This window comes from Corvus kubaryi, unplaced genomic scaffold (genome assembly GCF_017639235.1).
Source record: "Corvus kubaryi isolate FWS band 111438036 unplaced genomic scaffold, C.kubaryi_AGA036_p1.0 74, whole genome shotgun sequence".
In the NCBI taxonomy this organism is placed as follows: Eukaryota; Metazoa; Chordata; class Aves; order Passeriformes; family Corvidae; genus Corvus; species Corvus kubaryi.
The window spans coordinates 14,479,629-14,499,352 of record NW_024582061.1 but is presented as its reverse complement, the minus strand read 5'-3'; the positions used below and the strand labels follow the sequence as shown (position 1 = coordinate 14,499,352).

At 43.3% G+C, this 19,724-nt stretch overlaps 1 protein-coding gene across 2 annotated transcripts; it reads right to left on the bottom strand.

Moving 5' to 3' along the window:
* Nucleotides 1-777: 777 nt before the first annotated feature.
* Nucleotides 778-15,038, bottom strand: HMGXB4 (HMG-box containing 4). Of its 2 annotated transcripts, XM_042050858.1 has the most exons (11): nt 14,908-15,038; nt 12,775-12,880; nt 12,064-12,179; nt 10,712-10,787; nt 8,645-9,768; nt 7,398-7,479; nt 7,087-7,151; nt 6,685-6,790; nt 5,969-6,138; nt 4,676-4,798; nt 778-3,097 (listed from the first exon to the last, which is right to left on the bottom strand). In XM_042050858.1, exons 2-11 carry the CDS (start codon nt 12,803-12,805, stop codon nt 3,053-3,055), a joined length of 1,938 nt encoding a protein of 645 aa, XP_041906792.1. In that variant the 5' UTR covers nt 12,806-12,880; nt 14,908-15,038; the 3' UTR covers nt 778-3,052. The 2 variants fall into 2 exon arrangements, with proteins under 2 accessions (XP_041906792.1, XP_041906793.1); XM_042050859.1 differs by lacking the exon at nt 14,908-15,038 and having other exon boundaries at nt 12,775-14,798.
* Nucleotides 15,039-19,724: the final 4,686 nt, after the last annotated feature.

Genomic DNA, 19,724 nt, shown 5'->3' with positions numbered 1-19,724 from the left:
GCGGTGCCCAAATCCTGGAAAGCCTGTGGCGATGGGTTTTTAGTTTTCCATAGCCCGGTGTGGGAGCGTACTCATAGGAGTTAGGAAGAAATTCTTCACTGTGAGGGTGGTGAGGCACTGGGACAGGTTGCCGAGAGTTGTGGATGCCCCATCCTTGGAAGTCTTTCAGGCCAGGTTGGATGGGACTTTGAGCAAACTTTTTTTGTGGAAGGTGTCCCTGTCTGTGGCAGAGGTGTTGGAACTAAATGATCTTTAAGGTCCCTTCCAACCCAAACCATCCTATGACTCTGCACAGAGTGGTTGGTAAAAGCACATTCTGAGATGTGCTCCTGGCCTAAGCAACTGCCCTGCCCAAGCTGAGGCTGCAATCAACCAACACCCATACCCGGAAAATGGGGCCGTGTTAATAACCAGCACAAATCCTGCTCTAACGCTGCCACGCCTGACAGCCTGTGTAACACACTCGAGTCCTGTGTGTTGGTGTCACCTGAATGCCACAAACCTGAACTGAGGTGAGGCAGCAGGGAAGACAAATGCCCTGGTGTTACCTGCAGTGCTCCATGGTACATCTCCCTTCTGGGGGGTCCCAAGCAGGCAGGAGCCTGAGTGGTAATTTGGGTGACCTGTGCTGCTGGATACAGTACAGCTTGCCTGGCAACTGAGTGAATTTAGCAAGGTTAGGATTGGATGTGTTTTGCTGAGAAACACTAAATACGAGTAGTAACAACAGCTGCAGAAAACAGCATGTGCCAGAAATGAACGACAATACTCCAGAAGTTAAAAAAAAAAATTATATTGTTAAGTACAGTACAAAAAAATCTGTGTATAATTGTAATGTAATCTGGACCAAACAGCAAAGAAATAACAAAAATATAAAAACTGCTAAGTCTTGACAAAGTTTTCCCTATAGTACCAAATACCACAAGATACAGATTATACAAAGTGTACAAATTTTAATAAAAATACAATACACCAGGGTCGTGTGTGTTTTTCACTCTTCAAGAGTTTTCTGTTGTACAGAGGACAAAGCTAAAGCTGATCCCCTTCTGTTTCCAAAAGCAGATCCAAAAGCAGCCTTCACCACAATGCTCTCAACTGTGAAGGGCTGGAAAGAGCCAGTTATTTTCTGCTGCTCACAACAGCAGATGCTTTAATATGGGCCAGGATCTGAAGCAGGATTGGACTGCCTCCCTCCTGGGCCCTTCCTAATTCCAGGCTCATTAGGATTTGTCCTAAATTGTTAAAATGTGTGTTCTGGTCTGGTGGTCTGAGAATCTTCAGCGCCTCCTCTGCTGAGAAAACCTCTCACTGCACTGAGAGAAGATCCTTAAGAGACAGACTACCTTGTACAGGCACATCTAGGGAAGATGTGGCAAAGAGGCATGGGGAGAAAAACCCTCCTCCACACCGCAGGATTCAATTTACTTCTGATGTGGGGCTCAGCCACAATAAGGGACAGCTCACTTTCAACTGTCCTGAAAAACAGAAGCTTGACTTACTTGGAAGTAAAAAATGGCTCTTCTGTAATTTAAAAACTTTCCTGTTACAGAGATGATAAGGCCTGAGTCAAATGATATTTCAGTTGTTCTGCCTACCTGCACAAGATAGCCTGTTTCTACAAACACTTAGAATCTTCCTGGTGTTTCCTTACACAATGCCCATCCTAACTACTATACATAGAGTTGATTCCTGCAGGAAGTGAGGTGAGGCAAACTTGATTCACATTTTCCACACACTGTTGGCTGAGGGAGGAATTTTTGCTTTTAAATTATGTATATATATATAAATATATACACACACAGAGAAATATACAGGATAAATTAAAATCTGTTACAGATATTGGTAGAAGTTAAATACATGTGATATGAACACCACATACACATACATACACACAGACAAAAGCCTAAATAGGAATCAAGCGTTCTCCTGTGGCTCCTCCTCCAGAGGAGCAGAAAACCAAACTCCAAGTATGTGGCTGGAAGGAAGGGAAACCGGTCCAATCAACCCACATGTGCCTTACTCGGTCATAACTGCTTCACACTGGCCACTGGTCACTGCCCTGCAGCAGCACCACAGCTCCTGAAATAGTGCTGGTGAGAGGGATGGGGGATGAGCCATTTCACAAAACAGGTGCAAGATGGGCAGAAGCAATCCGAGTTTTTCCCATCTGCTTCCCTACTCCTTTCCATCAAAGCAGGCTGACCATGCCATGGAAAAATCAGCAGGAGGTTCATTCTCTCAAGCCAATGCAATGGGTTGATACATTGTGCTAATGATGATTTGAGTATGAGTCCACAAGGAAAAATTTATCTTGTTGTTGTCTTCTACTTCACTTCAAATGCCAGCTACCAGACCAGCCAGCTGATAACTTTCAGTTATTACTGACTGAGGAGAAGGGGTTGGAAAAAGTGACCAAGAAGCAAAAAGCTATCCAGCTTTCCCCTCAAGAAGTGGATTTTAAACAGAAAAAGAGTTACAAATAGGGCTGGTGAAGAATTCAGTTCTATTAATTGGTCCAAAATATGTTGTCATCTCTACCTGCCCACAGAATATCAGAATACTTTAGTTTAGGCAGGGATATCAGGAGGTCATCTGGCCCATCTCCCTGCTTAAAGCAAGTCCAACTAGAGCAGGCTGCTCATTCAGTTTCTGAGTATCACCGAGGAAGGAGAGTCAAGAACCTCTCTGGGCCACCTGTTTCAATGACCCCTCTCACGGTGACAGCTTTCTTCTTTATATTGAGAAGTCCATTCTCTGTCTGCTTCCCCCACTAAATCTGAATTTAAGGCGAGTATCTCAAAAGCTTTCTGAATTCTTCGTACAAAATACTTTCAGATTGGAGGACATTTCACCCACCAACACAAAAGGGTTTTCTCAGCTTAACTTCACAATTTTTCATAAAATAGAAGTCAAATAGTTACAATCCTATGTATATACTATACATATATAAAACTTTAAAAGCCTCCACATGGAGCCCTTCGGGAGTGCCAGCGTAGTGCATGTACACAAGTCAGTTACGCAGAGGTTGAGTACATCCCAGGGTCCTTTCCCATCAAAGTCCAGGCATGATGTAGGCAATGTTGTCTAGCGTGTTTGACTGGGGAAAAAAAATTCGGTGGTTTTTAGTGTCAGATAATCCTTAAAAAATGGCACAGGTGAGAGTACTAAGCATAGTCACTTGTGTTACAAGTTATCATAGGATGAGACAACCGAATCTGCCTATTGATCACCTCTAATAGGGTGCCAGATGGGAAAAAAAGTGCTCTTCAGTTTTTCTTGCAAAATGTAACAGAATTCTGAGAGTAAGAATCCTTCTCATGCACATCAGACAAAAGACCCAGCTGTATGTTCTTCAGATACAATGTTTTAGTAAGGTCAAGCCTGTGGCTGGATAGCTGAAGGAGGCCTTAGGAACAGCACCTTCAACTGAGAGACTGAGGAGCTGGAGCTGCACCAGTTGTGATTCTAGAATCTAGCAATGCCACCTACTGTCTGAAAGATAAATTGCAACACAACCGCTGGGGTTTATCCATGTCTTAAAACATCACTGTCGTTACGCATCTGACTGTGAAAATCAGATTTATTACCAGCTCCTGAACAGCAGCTTCCAGAAGTGAAGGGTAGTTGCCATAATTCACCTAAAGCTCCATTGCTCCTTAGAACAATAAGCTGATCAAGTTTCCAATAAACACACCACTAGTCATGTAGCGTCACTGCTCTGAATAAACTTGGCAAGCAGGAAGGAAAAAAAGCATCGGAGTTTTTCCATGGCTTAAGATGGGAACACCCCACTGACTCAGCTTTTGTGCACAGAACCAGTTTGTGGGAGTTCACAGACTAAACTGTCAACTTTGCTCCTGTTGTTGACAGTCCATTCTCTTAATGAATAAACGTTTGGGCTGCCCTATTATGATATGACAATTGATATCCCAATTCTCTTGTCCTCTCTGTCAGACTGCTTTTAGTCTCTTAGCTCTCCAGACTCTGTATTTTTGATTTTTGCTCCTCTCCTTTGCTGCTTTATTCATGTCTCCTGTAGGAAGTATGACTCCTGATGGCTGCTGCCATCTTAATCTATGTCCACATCAAGCTACATAAATGCCACAAGCTGTTGCTAAATTAGGGCTCAATATTAAGAGTAGCTAAAAGTGGAAAAGAAACTGTAGTTATGCAGCTCCTTAAGACAGAGACTATTTTTTTTTCCTCAGAGAAGGTTTCAGCCACTTGTAAAAGGTGCTACACCATCACATTAGGAATCCTGAGATCACAAATTGTTTTTTATGCTGCTGAAGGAAGAACAGCTTGCGTGATACAGAGCAGCTAGAAGATGGGTTTTATTTTTATGGAAAATTAGAACTTTCAAAAATACTGGTATACCTGTATTTGATTCAGATTGATTGACTCCATCACTAAAACAGGACCTACCCACACTGCAATCAATGCTAAAAATTTTAGGTCAGTAGCCAGTGGGAGAAAAAAAGGTTGCACAGTATTGTACAATCGTAATATCTGTAACAATTTCAATAAATATTCTTCTATAAAAGTGCATGACCAAGACAAATTTTCTTATTGCACTGGAATTATAATTACATTACACTGATTAATCAAAAAAACTCTATTTAGATCTCTACTGAAATTAACAGCGCTAGAGAGAAAATAACCACAGAGGACTCACCAAAACATGCTTTGGGCAGCCATTCAACTCAGGTAGTTGTGTGGTCAGACATGCCAATGGGCCCAAAGCACAGATGATTGAATCTAGGAGTACTGACAAACTTCCTGAAACAGCCACCATTCCCTGGTAGTGAGGAAAGCAAAAGATTGGGATAGGGATGAGTAGTGGAAATTGCGGTTCTTTCTCAACTGTATCCACGCTCATGCAGATACAGTATCTTCAGCTCCTCCAGTCCACTTCACTATTTACACAGTGACAAAACTGTGCCTCGTGCTTCACAGAGAGACTGCAGGCCCAAAACATTTGAAGTGTTCAGTAGGCAACGAACTAGTGCAAGATAAAGGTAGGAATCAACAGAAAACACCAGAAAGTTGTCAGCTGCCTAAAACACTGATTCCACACATTTTTGTAATATACTTTCTGTGCCATTTTGTACCATCTATTTTGCTAACTATGTGAGTCCTAATGACAATGGTTGTTTTATTTTTGAAGTTAAAGGAATGCTAAGCCTATAAACAAATGCTTTATTCATTGATATACTTTCAGGAAAGGGAATTTGTCTGTGTGCTTTTCTGGACTCTGGTTGTTCCTCTCATGATCTCAATAAGCATACCAAAACCAAAACGCTAGAACATTTATTTCACTGTTGATAAAATAAGCAAGCATAGTGGGGTGAGATTATCATGCTACTCATAAAATTCAGTGGTATTATTTGAGACAAATATGTTTTCTCCTTAGAGGCTGAGCTGAGTTCTGAAAGTGTACACGTGTGTATGTGCATTCATAGAGTCATTGTCATTTAACAGTAGGAAACCATTAAAATGTGACATTATGTTACCAGGTAAGTTGAAACAATAGTAGCCCCTTATCCAAAGCACTGGCAATATGATACTGCCAGAAAACCACCGGACATGCAAAAAACTTCTTGGTAAAGGCTGGTAGTTTTCTAAGAAGTAGAACAGTAATAGCAACTGCCCAGAGACTGACAAAATAGCAAGCAAGTACCAAATCCATGGTAAGTAAAGACTGAAGGGTTTGCTGAACTACAAATTGCTTTCAAGGACCTAGAGCTGCAAAGCATCTGTCTTTCTTTGATGCCCACTGTTTACTGAGACTTTTTACTTCACTGAAAATAAAGAGCAATGTGTCAAAGAAACAGGGCATGCCACCTCTAGTTTCTGTTCCTAACAGAAAACCACCGGTTAAACTTTTAAGAAAATAAAATAATCATCTCCCTCAATGCATTGTGTAGATTACAGGACATCACTGGGACTCTGCTGGTTACAGACTCACCTCTGTTTCCTGCAGTCTGTGTCCAATGAGGCTCAGAGATTCACCCAGCAACTGTAAATGTGCAGCTACATCAATAGGATCTGTCTCAGGGGCTTTGGCTGGTGAGGAAGGCACCACCACAGTGCTGGTGGGGGATTTTTTGTGAGGGGAAATCGCTCCTGTTGGAAGAGCTGAAAACACAAAAAATTAAAATTCCATATTCCTTGCTTTCACTCTTTTACTCAGAAGCCCATTTAGTTACTAAAGTTCAAATCTCATAGGCATGAGATGCTTAAATGGTTCTTAATGGTTGCCTCAGTCCCAAAGTCTTTGTAGTCGCAACTTTTTTTCACATGTACAGAACATCTACCTCAGCTGAATGCAGTTGGGGAGATTTGATATCAGAGATACTAAACTAAGAACAACCCAACTTCCCTCTAGCAGCAAGCTAATCCCACTAGAACTTCGTTTCTGCCTCTTCTTATTTTACATTTCAATCCCTAAACTGCTAAAACGAATACCATTCCACAAATTAGACAAGGAAATCTTTATGAAAAATGCTGACATCATTCTTGCTCTCACAGAAAAGTTGATTTGACTGTGATTTAAATGTCATGGTTTGTGAGAAAGCAGGTAGGGAAGTGAAGCAGGTAAGGACCTTTGTTTTTTATTCCACAGGCAAGACTACCTTCCCTGTCCAAGAAAAGAGATGAGAGTGAATAAAGCGCAACAATTACCTTTCATTTTTGGTGCACCATCTGAAGATGATGCCTTTCTCTTCACAGTGGTGGCCTCTGCTTTATTCTGCTTGTGTTGGAGATACTGAGCTTTCTGTTTCCAGATCTGTAGTTACCATGGTAAGAAAGGAAAGATTCATAACATTAGGTAATTCTGTTACCTGATGCCAGGACCTGGAGGCAGAATGATGTTACAAAACTAGGAGGTGAAGCAATACCACAAGAAGAAAATGAATGCTTTTATGTTTGCAAGGGCAGGATTTCCATACTTTCCACCTTTACATGCTTTAGGGATATAGGAAACGTATTTCATGGCATTGTGGCAATGCTGCCAGCACATTCTGATCTAAGCACCTAGTTCACAGAAATCATTTTACAAAAACATGTCACACAAACACTCACCAGTTTATCCTTCTCAGGTAGCTGCTTCCACACTTCCGCCAGTTTTTTACTTAACTCCCCAAAATCTGGCAGAAAGAAAGAAGAAAAATGTTTAAAACAAATTTGATTATAATTTATCTAAATTCACAGCTTGGTTAAAGTAAAATTATAATACACTCCTGACTCCTTTGCCACCTCTTATTCTAAGTATTGGCATATTCTTTGCACTACGTCAAAATTAAGAAGCTGGTCTGAAACAAAGACAATATGTTCTGCTAATTAATCTGACTGGGGTATAATCAAGAGAAGAGAAGGCTGGATTATTCTCTTACCTATTCCAGGGTGCTCAGACACAATATTTGTACGATATTCCTTACAGAACACTTGATAAGCAGACATGTTTTTCTTCTTTGGCTAGTCAGAAGAAGAAAGGAAACAAAGATTTTTAATTATGATGAGACCTTCTCCAATTTAATAAGAATTTGGCATTTATTGAAGACCTAAAGAAAGATACGGTACTTAGATCAGGAACCTTAAAAAGCAGTCTTTTACATCTTCTGGCTGAGTTTAATCTTTATGAAAGCACAGGAATCAGCCAGAACCAGTCTTAGTACAAGGCTTATCTTGCAAAACTCAACAAGCTCCTATTCTAAATTCAGGATCGACAGAAAACTTTTTAACGTATCTCAGTTTTAAAACTTAAAATAATGAAACCCTGTATCTGTTATACTATTCACAGTACCTATTATAGATCTGCCAAAACAATTTAGTCCTCATGATAATGTTTTGTTCCATTTCTTGAATCCTTACAAAGTACTTCCATTTGGCAGGAAGAGAGACTGTGTAGTACACTGACAGCAAAGGTATTGTGATTGCTGAGCTATGATCAGGGAAAAATTCCCGAATAGAATAGGATACTGGCTGAACAGATCTGAGCTCTGTCTGCCCATTTCCTCATACGAAGCATTATTTCTCTATCTGACCATGTACAAGCTGCTTTCCCCCATTTACTCACACAGCTACAGTTATCTCATTTGTAACCTTGTTCATATGCTAGCTACTATTTCTGCTACTCGTATCTTTATGCAGTAACCATGGAAAACTGAATATATAAGTACAAAACTGGGAATGTGGCAGCCTGTAAGAATTAGAATTTTGTTTGAATACAGGAGTAAATGGGTAAATATCTTCAATTTTCAGGTAACAGCTTGATTCCTTTTTACAGGAACTTTGATCACTAGTCCAGAAGTCTGCCTGGGAATAGCTAGAGCCAGACCCATTAGAAAAAGATGTAAATGTGCTTGGTACATGACCTGTACCAAGCAAAATTAAGTGTAACTTTCCCAGAGGACCGCTATTGGCTGAAGACTGTCTGTGCCACAAAGCCAGAACAACATATATTCGTTTTGCTACAAATAGAAATCACAGTGGCTAACAGTTTTTCAAACATGCTTCAGTTAAACCATTGATAATTGGTATCAGTTATCCTTTGTTTCAATTTAACATGCCTTTGCAATGGAGTGCCTAATTCACTATTACCCGTCACCCAATTTCTGTTTTCCCTCCAATTTTTCCTTACTTTGTCTCTTTCTCTTTCCTTTTCTCTTTCCTTTTCTTTTTCTCTTTCTCTTTCTTTTTCCTTTTCTTTTTCTCTTTCTTTTTCCTTTTCTTTTTCTCTTTCTTTTTCCTTCTCTCTTTCCTTCTCCTTCTCTCTTTCCTTCTCCTTCTCTCTTTCCTTCTCCTTCTCTCTTTCCTTCTCCTTTTCCCATTTCTCAGACTTGTCCTTCTCCTTGTCTTCCTTTTTCCTCCTCTTCTCACCTTGACCATCTGAGTGAACAACAGCAGGAGGAGGTGGAGGAACAACATAGGGGGTACTGGGAGGTGGTGGTGACACTCTTACTTCTGCTACTGCCACTGGAGAGTGCCCAGAACTCTTTTTAGACTTGGAGTGCTTCTTCTCTCTGTGTTTCTCCTTGTCCTTTTTTTTCTTACTTTTTTTTGACTTCTTCTTTTTCTTGATTTCCCGGTAGGAGTCATCTATCACCAGCTCTCCAGCCTCCAACTCTCCACCAGAAGAAGAACCAGATTCTGGTGGTGCCTCCATACCTGCAACCTCGTACTCGCTTGCATGGCCCTCTGAATGAAGGGAGGTGTCAGCACCAAAACTCTCAGAAGGTGGATGTGAGTCCGGAGGCAGTTTGTGCTTCTTTCGGGATGACTTCAGGAAGCTCTGCAGATCGTGCCCCAGCAGGAATGAGCCTTGCTCATCTCGAGCTGATTTCTTTGAAGATTTCTTTGCAGCTGCTGGTGCTGAAGAGTAGGATAAAGAATCATCATCTGCTGCACTACTTTTCTCTTTTGGTGAAAGGATGAGCTTCATCTTCAAGCCATCAGGTTCACGAAGAGTAAGTGTCTCCGTGTTCACGTAAAGAGGTTTCATTTTTTTAGATTTGTGGGAGCTGCTGTCATCCACTGAGTGCTCCCCACTGCTCCCACTCAGCTTCTTCTTGGGATGCTCCTTTCTGCTTTCAGAATGGCCAGAGGAAGAATGAGATGATTTTTCAGAGGTCCTCTTTGAAGACTTTGAGCTTGTGGCCAAAGGTGTGGTGATAGCCTTGAGCAAATCCATGGTTGTATCAGCTGAGGATGGGCTAGAAGCTGCTTTTTTCTTCTTCTTTGATGGTAGATCCAAAGGCGAGACACCTGAAAGAGACCAAGAGAAATGTACACTGAGATGCTTCCCTTAAAGACAGCAAAGAAAGGAAGTGAGAATCCTGTGAGCCTTACAATTACAGGTGACAGATTTACATTCTGGCTTAAACAGAACTGCAGCCAGCTCAGCACAGCCTTACTGATACAATTCAGTATTCACAGAAGTATTCAGTGTCACAGAAGCTGTGACACCTGAGCTGGTCAAATAATTTAAGGAAGGCAGAGACAGCAGGAAAGTTCTTGAAGTTTTGTCAAACTCCATTCTACTGTGAAATAATGTATTTTGATGAAAATAAATCTTAATGAAATTGTATCTCAAGTGCAAGGTTTTCGTGCCATTTTTAGCCAAGGTGAGACCAATGAGTAGAAAATATGAGCTTTTCCATTCTGTAGACAGATTTTGATGAAAGATGAAATTTCAGCTTGGCTTTCTCCTTCTATTGGGCCAAAAAAAAAATCCTAAAAGTGTTAAGCTTTTATGAACCAAATTGTCATTTTCTGGCCAACTTATTGTGATAATAACTGAACAGAAAAGCATTTATTTTTCAACCTCAGACATTCTGTTCTTATAAATTCAGAGAAAGTTATACTACCTGTAAGTATAATTAGTTTGTAATGCAATAGGAAAAAAAGAAAAGCAAATGTCAAATGGGAAGGCATGGGTTAGAAAACTACAACTTGTACATGAAAAGGGGATGGAAGATCTCTGTGCCCTACAATGGCAATTTGTTAAGACAGACTCTGAAAATGTAATTCCCTAACCTTCTGCTGTCTGGTGCTGATCAGTGTCAGGTTTCTGATGACTTGTTCTAAGGTTGATGTACTCTCCTCCTATAAAATGCTAACCACAAAGCTTGCTGACACTGGCTTAAGAGCATCCTTTCCTTAAAGTCATGATTTGTCAGCCCCTTCCCCTACTTGACTACTACCTTACCTCTGTAGCAGAACTCATCGGAGGAGTGCTTTCTCTTCTTTTTGTGAGGTTCTGTCCCTGGAAAAAACTCACTGTCCTGGAATAAGAAGAAAAAAGTTGCTGACAAAAAGGAGGGAAACAATATGACAGTCGCATGGACTATTAGACAAAAATTAGTAGGAAGTATCTTGATACTACTGTAACATCAAGGAACCGTAGGTAAGAACCAGGATCATCATTCTAGGTGTTAAAAGGAAACCTATTCTGTCCCCAAGAGCACAGTGTATGTATAAAGAAAGACAAGGTACAGATAGGTGTGAGAATACAAGAAATGGTATTACTCAGGATTGGTTTCAGCACAGTCACCTAATAGCCATCGAGCTTTCTGTAGGCACTGCAGCAAAACAGGCATCCAAGGAAACTGAAACACAGATCTCTGTACGGAGGCCCCCCAAGTGAGAGGAGCAATATAAAAGAAAACTTGAAAAAGCACATTTGGAAAGTGTTGAGATATGGGCAGTGTGTGTGTGTGAAAGTGAAAGCCATCACTTGGAGATCAGCTGGTAAGTTGACAAAAGACAGACCTCTTAAGAAAGCTAAAAAATAACTTAAGATGCACAGACTGTCAAGCCTTGAAAACAAAGGCAAGCAGTTGATGTTTACTATGCTGAAAAAGAAGTGACAGGAGGTACAGAAAGGTGATAACTAGAATGATGGGTGAAAAATATGTCCTTAATATGCCATGTCACCTAATTATTATCTGTGTCTTGATCAATTTATCAATCTGAAACTGAAGCTCCTCTAAAGAATTCCAACTGTGGGGTAGAAGACTTTGATTTTAATTTTACACTAGAACTTGCTTTCCAGATGAAAAAACCCCCAAATCACTAGATATCCACCTCTGAGCTAACAGCAGAAATTTTAACTCAAAGAGGAAAGTTTTGAAGAAACTTAAGTTGCCACTATGTGATTTCAAAAGTTAAGGCCCCAAAGATGTAAATAACATTCTATCCATCATTTGCTGGCTATTTATACAGCCATAAATGCTAATTTTTTTTTAATGTGTGTAAGAAGTTATTCACGTATAGGCATCTTATGATTTGCAAGGTTCCACATTAAGACTAGGACAACACTCCTACTAGCTTATTTTCTGAGGCCAGAAAAATCAGAATCAAGGATTGATCCCCTCCTTTTCCCCAGGAAAATTACTGAACAACACAGGACATGATTAGCTGCTCTTGCTGTCTTCTACATGCATTTCTAAGTAAAAACAATTTTAAAAAAGGACAAGAAATCCATTCCATCACATTCCATTCCATCACAACCTTTATGCATATCCTTACACCTTGAACCTTTTCTCTGAGGGTTTCTACCTGAGTCGCTATCTCATCTTCCTCTTGCAGAAGATCCTTGTACGAGCGCTTTTTCTCTCGCTGTATCCTGCCAGATGCCAGCCCGTCGTCAACACTTCGGTGACTCTCTAGGAATTCTGTGATTTATGTGACATAGGAAAAAAGGAAGAAATGAAATACCACATTAAGGACTGATAGACAAGTGGACCATGCACAAAATAAGCTAACAGAGGATGCAGGCACAGAGTGATGCACAAAACCCCATAAGCACAGAGGCTTGAAAGATAACAGTCTGTACTGTCTGACCAGAGGGATGGGGCTCCGTGCTCTAACACAATCATTCCAGATTTAATTTCTAATGCCTGGAGATTCCTTCCTAAAGACAAATGGACCTGGAAATGTTACCATGACTAAACCTATCATTATCCCTCGTTCCTAGTCCCATTGACCTGGCCGGGAGAAGAAGGGCTGCAGTGGCAGGGCTCCCAATCAGGGTGTCTACCTTATGAAATACCACTCATTTCCCTCAAGTTCTAATCCCAGTACTTTACACCTGGAAGTCAAGGGCTTGGGATCCTCCAGTAACTTGGCCAGGTTAAATTTAAGGGCTCCATAGCACACTAGCTTCCTTTCCCACTCTGACTGCATGGCCTGGTAAGGGCTGCAAAGGGCACTCTTTTAATTAATTAATTAATTTTTTTGTAAATCCTTCAGATCATGAAGCAGTCATACCTTCTTTCTTCTTGGTGCCATCATAAGCCATGGTGGTCCTGCAGGAGCCTGTGAATGAGCTGCCACGTCTGGGCTCCTTCCCCCGTTCCCATCTATAGGAAAAGGTCTGAGAAACAGAGAATGAAAAAAAACCCTCCCATATAGAAGAATCATTATGTAAATTGGGAAACTTTCTCTGAACCAAAGAAGTATTCTCTGGAAGACAGTGGGAAAGGAAAGGAAAGGAGTGGTCACTCTTCAGGCTTGACAGATCAAAATGGATGTTGTATTATTTTAAAGATAGAAATTACCACCTCTGTCTTAGAAAATACCTAAATCAAGGAAGTAATTTATTTACAAAAATAGAAAGAAGGTGAGAAGACAACGGAGTTTGATTTTTATGACACACAAAACTGCACCCAAACTGTGTCAAAGCCATTTTTGTCAGAAGCCACTGTAGCAAAAAGTGGGATGTTTTAATAGATTTCAAACCCTTGAATCTCAGATGAAGTGAAGGAAAAGAAGGGACCAGGCAGAAAGAGTTAAATTACAAAAGAATTATTATTAGTTTTTTTTAACTAGAGGACCACACATTTTGTATTAGAGGTGTGCATCCTTCTGATGTGTTTCCCAATGCTACCACTGCAGCCATTCTGAAAGCCAGCCTGGGAGACGGGAGGGAAGAGAGCACTCCTTTTAGCTAGGCCTGCAGCAACCCAACCTCTGCCCCCCCAGGTTTCAGGTCTCCTCTAAACAAGTCACTGCTCCAGCTGTGGGCATACAGCAGGACAGAGCTGCTATGGAATAGCCACGCTCTGGTTCTCTCAGAGCAAACAGCTTTTGCTCCTCAGCCAGTGACCAGCTTTGCAAGAAAAGATCGACCTTCTGCTCCTATGGGATTAAATCAATTGCACCCAGCTGCCTTTGTGTGTTTGTGTGTATGTGCATATTCGTGTAAACATCCAGCCACAAAGACCGTGCAGCTTGCCATCCTAGCTGTCACGGTAATCTTGCCACACTACATGGAAATACTTTGGGAGCAGGGAACTTGTGCTTGTACATTCCCCATGCAACTCAATTTTATAAACAACTGGCTGATGCTGACAATGTACAACATATTCATCCTATTGTGGCTACTTAAGTGATACAACGAAGTCACAACTAAGTAAAGCTTGTGGGTACACAGGGGATGTTTCTGTTTAAATCCATAGGAATACATGTTATTTCTCCAGCTTTTGGGAAAACACCCACTGCAGATTGTCAAGTCAGTATTCTGACCATTATACATTGCTGGTAGCAAACACAAGGATTCTACCTGCGCACAAGAGCACTGCATATGTACACTCAGAGAGCACGGCACTTAGCAATAAAAAAGAGCATCTTGCCACTTGTGGGCTCGTGATCTTGAACCAGACCTTGTCAACATTTTGTAATGTTCCCTTGTCATACAGACTTCAGTGGGAAGACACACAATACCAGACCATTGTGCTCAAGACGGTAAGGGCCTAATCCCGATTATGCAAAACAAAGCTGAAGACGGTAATTCATGAATAGTTGACTTGGAGAGTCTAAGATTTCTTTGTACCTACATGCGTATCTTTTAAGACTCTTTTAAAATCTTATCTACTTGGCAGTACAAAGGTTGGTAGATACTGCCCAAAGGCGCTCACAGCCCAGACCTCCAATCCGGCAAATACAAAACACACCCTTAACTACTCTCATCCTGTAAACCTCAATTAGGGTCCCCTGCTTCACACTCCTGTATTTCAGCAGTGATGGCACAGGCTCAGCGGGGAAGCTCTCCCTTCACGTCTCCCGTTCCTGCGGGTTCAAGGCCCAGCCTTGCTCTTCTGTAGTCCCGGAGCTCCGCACGGACCCCCGCTCCTCGGCCCGCTGCCGACTGGCCGCAAGGGGTGGCTCCCTCGCCCCATGTCCGCCGGCGCTCTCAGCCATAGCCGTGAGGGCAGACGGGACCGCCGGGAATCGCGCGCGCAGCCGAAGGCGCGAACCCCGGCACCGGCCCCTCCGCGGGCGCGGACCCACGGCCGGCCCGTCCTGCGCATGCGCCCCGACACCCCCCGGCGCCCGGGTCCCGCCGCCGCCTCCGTTCAAAGCGGGCTCACCCGCCCCACTCCCGCCCGCACGTCCTCTCACCCGAGCGGGCTCCAGCCTCACGCCAGCCCGCGGCTCCGCCCCTGCAGCAGGCCCGGGCGTGCCCCGACTGCGGGGCCGCCCAGCGGCGACAAGGCCCGCCGGCGCTGAGCAGCGGCCGCAGGGTGGGGACGGGCGCGGCCGCCTCACTCGGCCCCGCCGCTTCCCGCCGCGCCGCCGCCCGCGGCCGCCATCTTGGACAGGCAGACAAGGGACCCGCGCTAGCGCCGGCCAGCCGAGCGCCGAGCGCCTCCAACGCGGCACCCGCGGGGCGGGGGAAGAGGGCGGGGCGCCGGCTTGCCGAGCGCATCGATGGCGCGGAGCGGCTCCCCGGGAGCAGCGTGTCCCGTCGGAGCTGTGCCACACGCGGGTGGGACACGCCAGGGGCACCTGTGCCCGGCCCCGCTCTGACCCCGGCCACCACCAGAGGAGGCGTGCCCACCTTTCCCCTGGCGTGGCGCAGCCTCCTCTTCGCGTGCGCGGGTGCTGCGCGGTCCCGGCACAGCTTCTTCTCTCGTGTCGTCTGAGTCCGTAAGAGACTGAGCTGGCTGGGCTTGCAGCCCGGGTTGATTGTTGGCTGCTTGTTCCTGCCGCGGTGGGTCAGTGGGAAAGGGTGAAACTGTTACTACACAGTTACAGAGCCAGCACTTCCATGAGACTAGTCACACATGCACGTGAATGGGCACATCTCCCTCAAGACTGCCTAAATCACCGAGGACCTGAATGGGTGCACTGCACAGGTGGGGATTCGGGGCCAGTTGAGGCAGAGATAAGCACGACTTAACAGCACACTTGGAACTGCTGCCCCTGAAGGCATCACCCAACCCTCGAACCCATTCTGATCGATTGTCCAAAGGCATCAGGCAAGAGAAAGGCAAATTGCCCCCAGCATCTTCTAAATGGCTCATTCATTATTGCAAAGGCATCAAGACAGAGGTTAAAAAAAAAGCTCAGGAAACAGCCAAGTCGGAAAAGAATCCTTTTTCCCACGAGGTTAGCCCTTCTTCACTCTGACTTGTTGGGAGGTTCAACAAACCTCATTTCACTGTTACCTTAAATCCCATAATCTCCACTGATGCACGAGTTGTCTTTTTATTTAGATGCCGGCAGATAGCCCCGTGACTCGTTGGCAGAGGCTTCTCACAGTCACATGCTGTCTGCAAACCACCGTTCCCAGCCATGCCTGAGGTTAAACCTGACCCATCACAGACAGGCCATTCCACAGCCCCTACAGATCCGCCTTCTGGCCCTGCTGATGCTTTTGTGTCCTAACAAGTGCAGAATGATGACAGTAATTATTTGCAGTGCAGTAAGGGCCTAGAGGAATTTGAAGAGAATAGAGGCCTATGCCTGTTATGCTGTGTCAAAGTGTAGTTTGATCCAAAGTGAGGGGTACAGCCTGTACACACAGATCATTGTCGGCAAGCGCAGAAGCTGTAACACATCAGGGTAAAAACTAACCAGCCCCTAGGCTGAGCACAAAAAAACCTGTGCAGGTGTTCTCCTGCGTGTACACGTGTGCCTGCTGCTGGCAAAACTAAAATCGCTCCTTGCCCTCCAGACCGTAACCCAGGGAGGAAACACCAAGGTGGACAAGTCCCTCTGCAAATTTATGACCAGGATCTTGTCAGAGGTGAACCTGACATGACCTGCTCCTTTACTTCTGCTTGTTGGTGATGTTTCTAGGAGTCCCAGTGGTGGATTCATACCCCATTCAACAATGCACAGCACAACAAAATCACAGTTCCTGTGTTTTTATAGTCTTCAGCTTTCTTGCTCGTATTACAGGCTGTGCAAAAACATCTATGGACAGAAATATCAGTTAAGTCCTGGGAGCACCTGGCCTATGGGTCAGGTGGAGGCAGAATGGGAGCAAGTCAGAAGAAGCCGTGAGCATGGTTGGGAGAGACTAAGTACAGCCCAAAGGAACAGGGATTCAGATTGCTTTGAAAATTGAGAGCTTAAATTAGCCTGGTATTTGATGAAAGCAAGCATTTGGTAATGATAGCTTGTTGGGATGTGTTGTTTTGGTATGTGTTGGGATGGTATGTTTAATATTCTGTACCCTAGAAAGAGAAAACGTTTGAGCTCCCCTGCAGTTTAATGTTTTTAGTGCTGGATTGCTCATAGGTATTAGATTGTGTCAGGGACTCTGTGTGGATGAGAGAATGAATTTGCAGGTGAATTTGCAAAAATGAGCATATAGCAGGATACTTGCACATAAAGCCACTGAAGCACCAGTCATTCAGACTTCCCCTGTTGACATCCACCCAAGTTTCTTTCCTCCCACAGAACAAACATAATAGTAATAATAATAGGAATTGTAACAACAATAACATGTAGTCCCTTCTACTGCACTTTATATTAGTGAAGAAATGTTCAGAAAAATTCATTTCAATCATTCACATTCTTCAGAGCTCATAAAGGGAATCAGCCAGCACAAAACATTGGCATTTATTGGGTGCTTTCAGACAACTTAGCCTTTCTCTTTTCTAGAAAATCCAGGAACGTCTTTAGAATATACACCTAGATTAAACAGGTCAGGTGGGGAAAATGTCAGAACTCTGATGGCAAATTTAAGAGAGTCACAACCCCTTCAAATCCTTAACACTTGACAGAATTGTTTCTTTATACTCTGGAATATAAGAGATTATAGTGAGGGAATCAGAAAATCAAACAGTCCCTATAGCTTTTAAGACCTGAAGTGCAGCTTCAGTCAGTCAGTCTTCAGTCTGTTGTGAGAATATTGCTTATTCCTTTTGCTCAGAGCACCTTGCATTCTTTTTCCTACATCCCTGGGAGACAAACTGCAAAAGGGTACATGATATGCTCCCTCAGGTGTCTCCTTGGCTGTGAGATACATATTCTGTAAACTGCTCTTGGCAGTGCAGAACATTTTAGGATGTGTGTATAGTTCCCTATGCTTAATGCAAGCTTAGTTAGGTGCTAAGGGCTTAGTGCCCATGAAGCCACCCAATCTGGTCTTGTTTTCCCCACTTTATTTCCACCATGCGACCTTGTCTGCTTATTTTCTCGTGACTGAACTACAGTCCAAGCTTCTAGATTTAGTAGCCCTCTTTTGTTTCATTGGGTTTTAGTACTCAGTTCTGTGGTGTCTCAAGTGCAATGAATGTAAGAAGAATAAATAATAACATGAGCACAAGCTTACAACCAAGTTATGTATTGAATTAAATTCAGCACTCAGAACTGTGTGAACAATTATCAATTTTACCTGTCATAGTTTTGCAACTCATAAATCTCTTTTCACTCCTGTCCCAGTTTCTCATATTTTTTCCCTAGATTCCAGGATGAGTAGGCATTAACTGGAATGGGACCTGGTTTAAAACCTCTGCTCTCCACCTGTCCAAGAAAAGCAGCACACAGACAGTGCTACTCTTGTAGCACTTGTTAGTCTTGTTGCTTGTTTTGCACAGTGTTACTCTTCTCCCTGCACATTTCAAGACTTGTGTGTTACTAGCTACCAAGCTGCCCTTAAAAAGGAAAGCGGAGGAAGTGATCTCGATGTCACAGTGATTTTAGGTGTAATGAACCTTGCTTGCTTGCTTGCTTGCCAATTGCCTCACCCATATAATTTCCTTAGTCTTATTTATAAGCAATGCTGGTGACTCCTCTTTGGATACTTTGGATTCAAGGACTTGCTTCCTTAGAGAATCAAAACTTCAAAAGATTTGTTATGTGCGTTGTTTAGGTGTTGGGGATTTAGTTAAATTACTTCCCATTTGTCTTTGCTTTTTTGCAGGCTGCATTCATTTTCATGCCTCTTCATCTTTCACTGCAGTCATTAATGAAACCACAGAGGTGTATGCGTTCATTTGTAATGTCAATACAGCAGCCTGATTGTTCCCTGGAGCCACAGCAGCTGTCACAGTGGGGATGCACCTCCCCCTGCTCCTCGTGCTGCACCCTCTGTATTCACACTGAGAGAGCTAAGGTGAGATGGGGGGTCAGTGTCTATCTGGTAGGGAAGAAGTACAGTGAATTACAGTAGGATTTATGAGGTCTGGAGGGGAAGAGCCTGCTCCTGGATGTGGTTAAGCAAAGGCAAAAGGACTATATTGGGGTGATACACATAAAGGAAAGGCTAAATGCAGGCAATCAGTCAGCACTGAATTTGCCTCTTTTCGCTGATTTTGCTGTCTCCCTTCTCACCACCTGCCAGGGAGGTAGAATAGGTTTAATCCGAGTTTAATTGAGCCATGCAAGGCCTATTGCATTGCTTTCAGCTATGAGGTCTCCCTCCATGCCTGCTCCCTGGAGCCCTTGCTGGTGTAGGCTTACAACCCTGGTCCCATGAAACATCAGATATTCAGCTCTATCTGTATTCTTGATTTGCATTTTCCTTCTTTTTCCTTGAATTTGTTAATTTGTTTAAATTCCTCCTTTCATACCTTGTTTCCATTATAGCCCTCTTCTGTACAGGTCAGACTGACCCGCTCTTCTTTTTTTTTGGACATTGTGGCATGATCCTTCACCTCTAGGAAAAAAAGCTTGTAACTCTGGGGTGCTTCATTCCTGCAGTTTTCTGTTTATGACAGACCCACAGCATTGACATCTGTCCTGTACTGGGTAGCTGAAATTACCATATTACTAATATTTCTCTCCAGATAATGTAGATGGGTCATGTCTATTTCTGTAGACCAAGCCTGCATATTGCCTCTGCTTCTGGCTAGAGATGCCATTGCTGGAGATCAGAACTTTTGGGAAGAGCAGGAGATTCCACTGTTCCCTGAACAGCTAGAAAGTGGCAGTGGAGTTTGCAGAGGCTGGCAACAGGACAGTGCTGCCCGCAAAATTCTTGA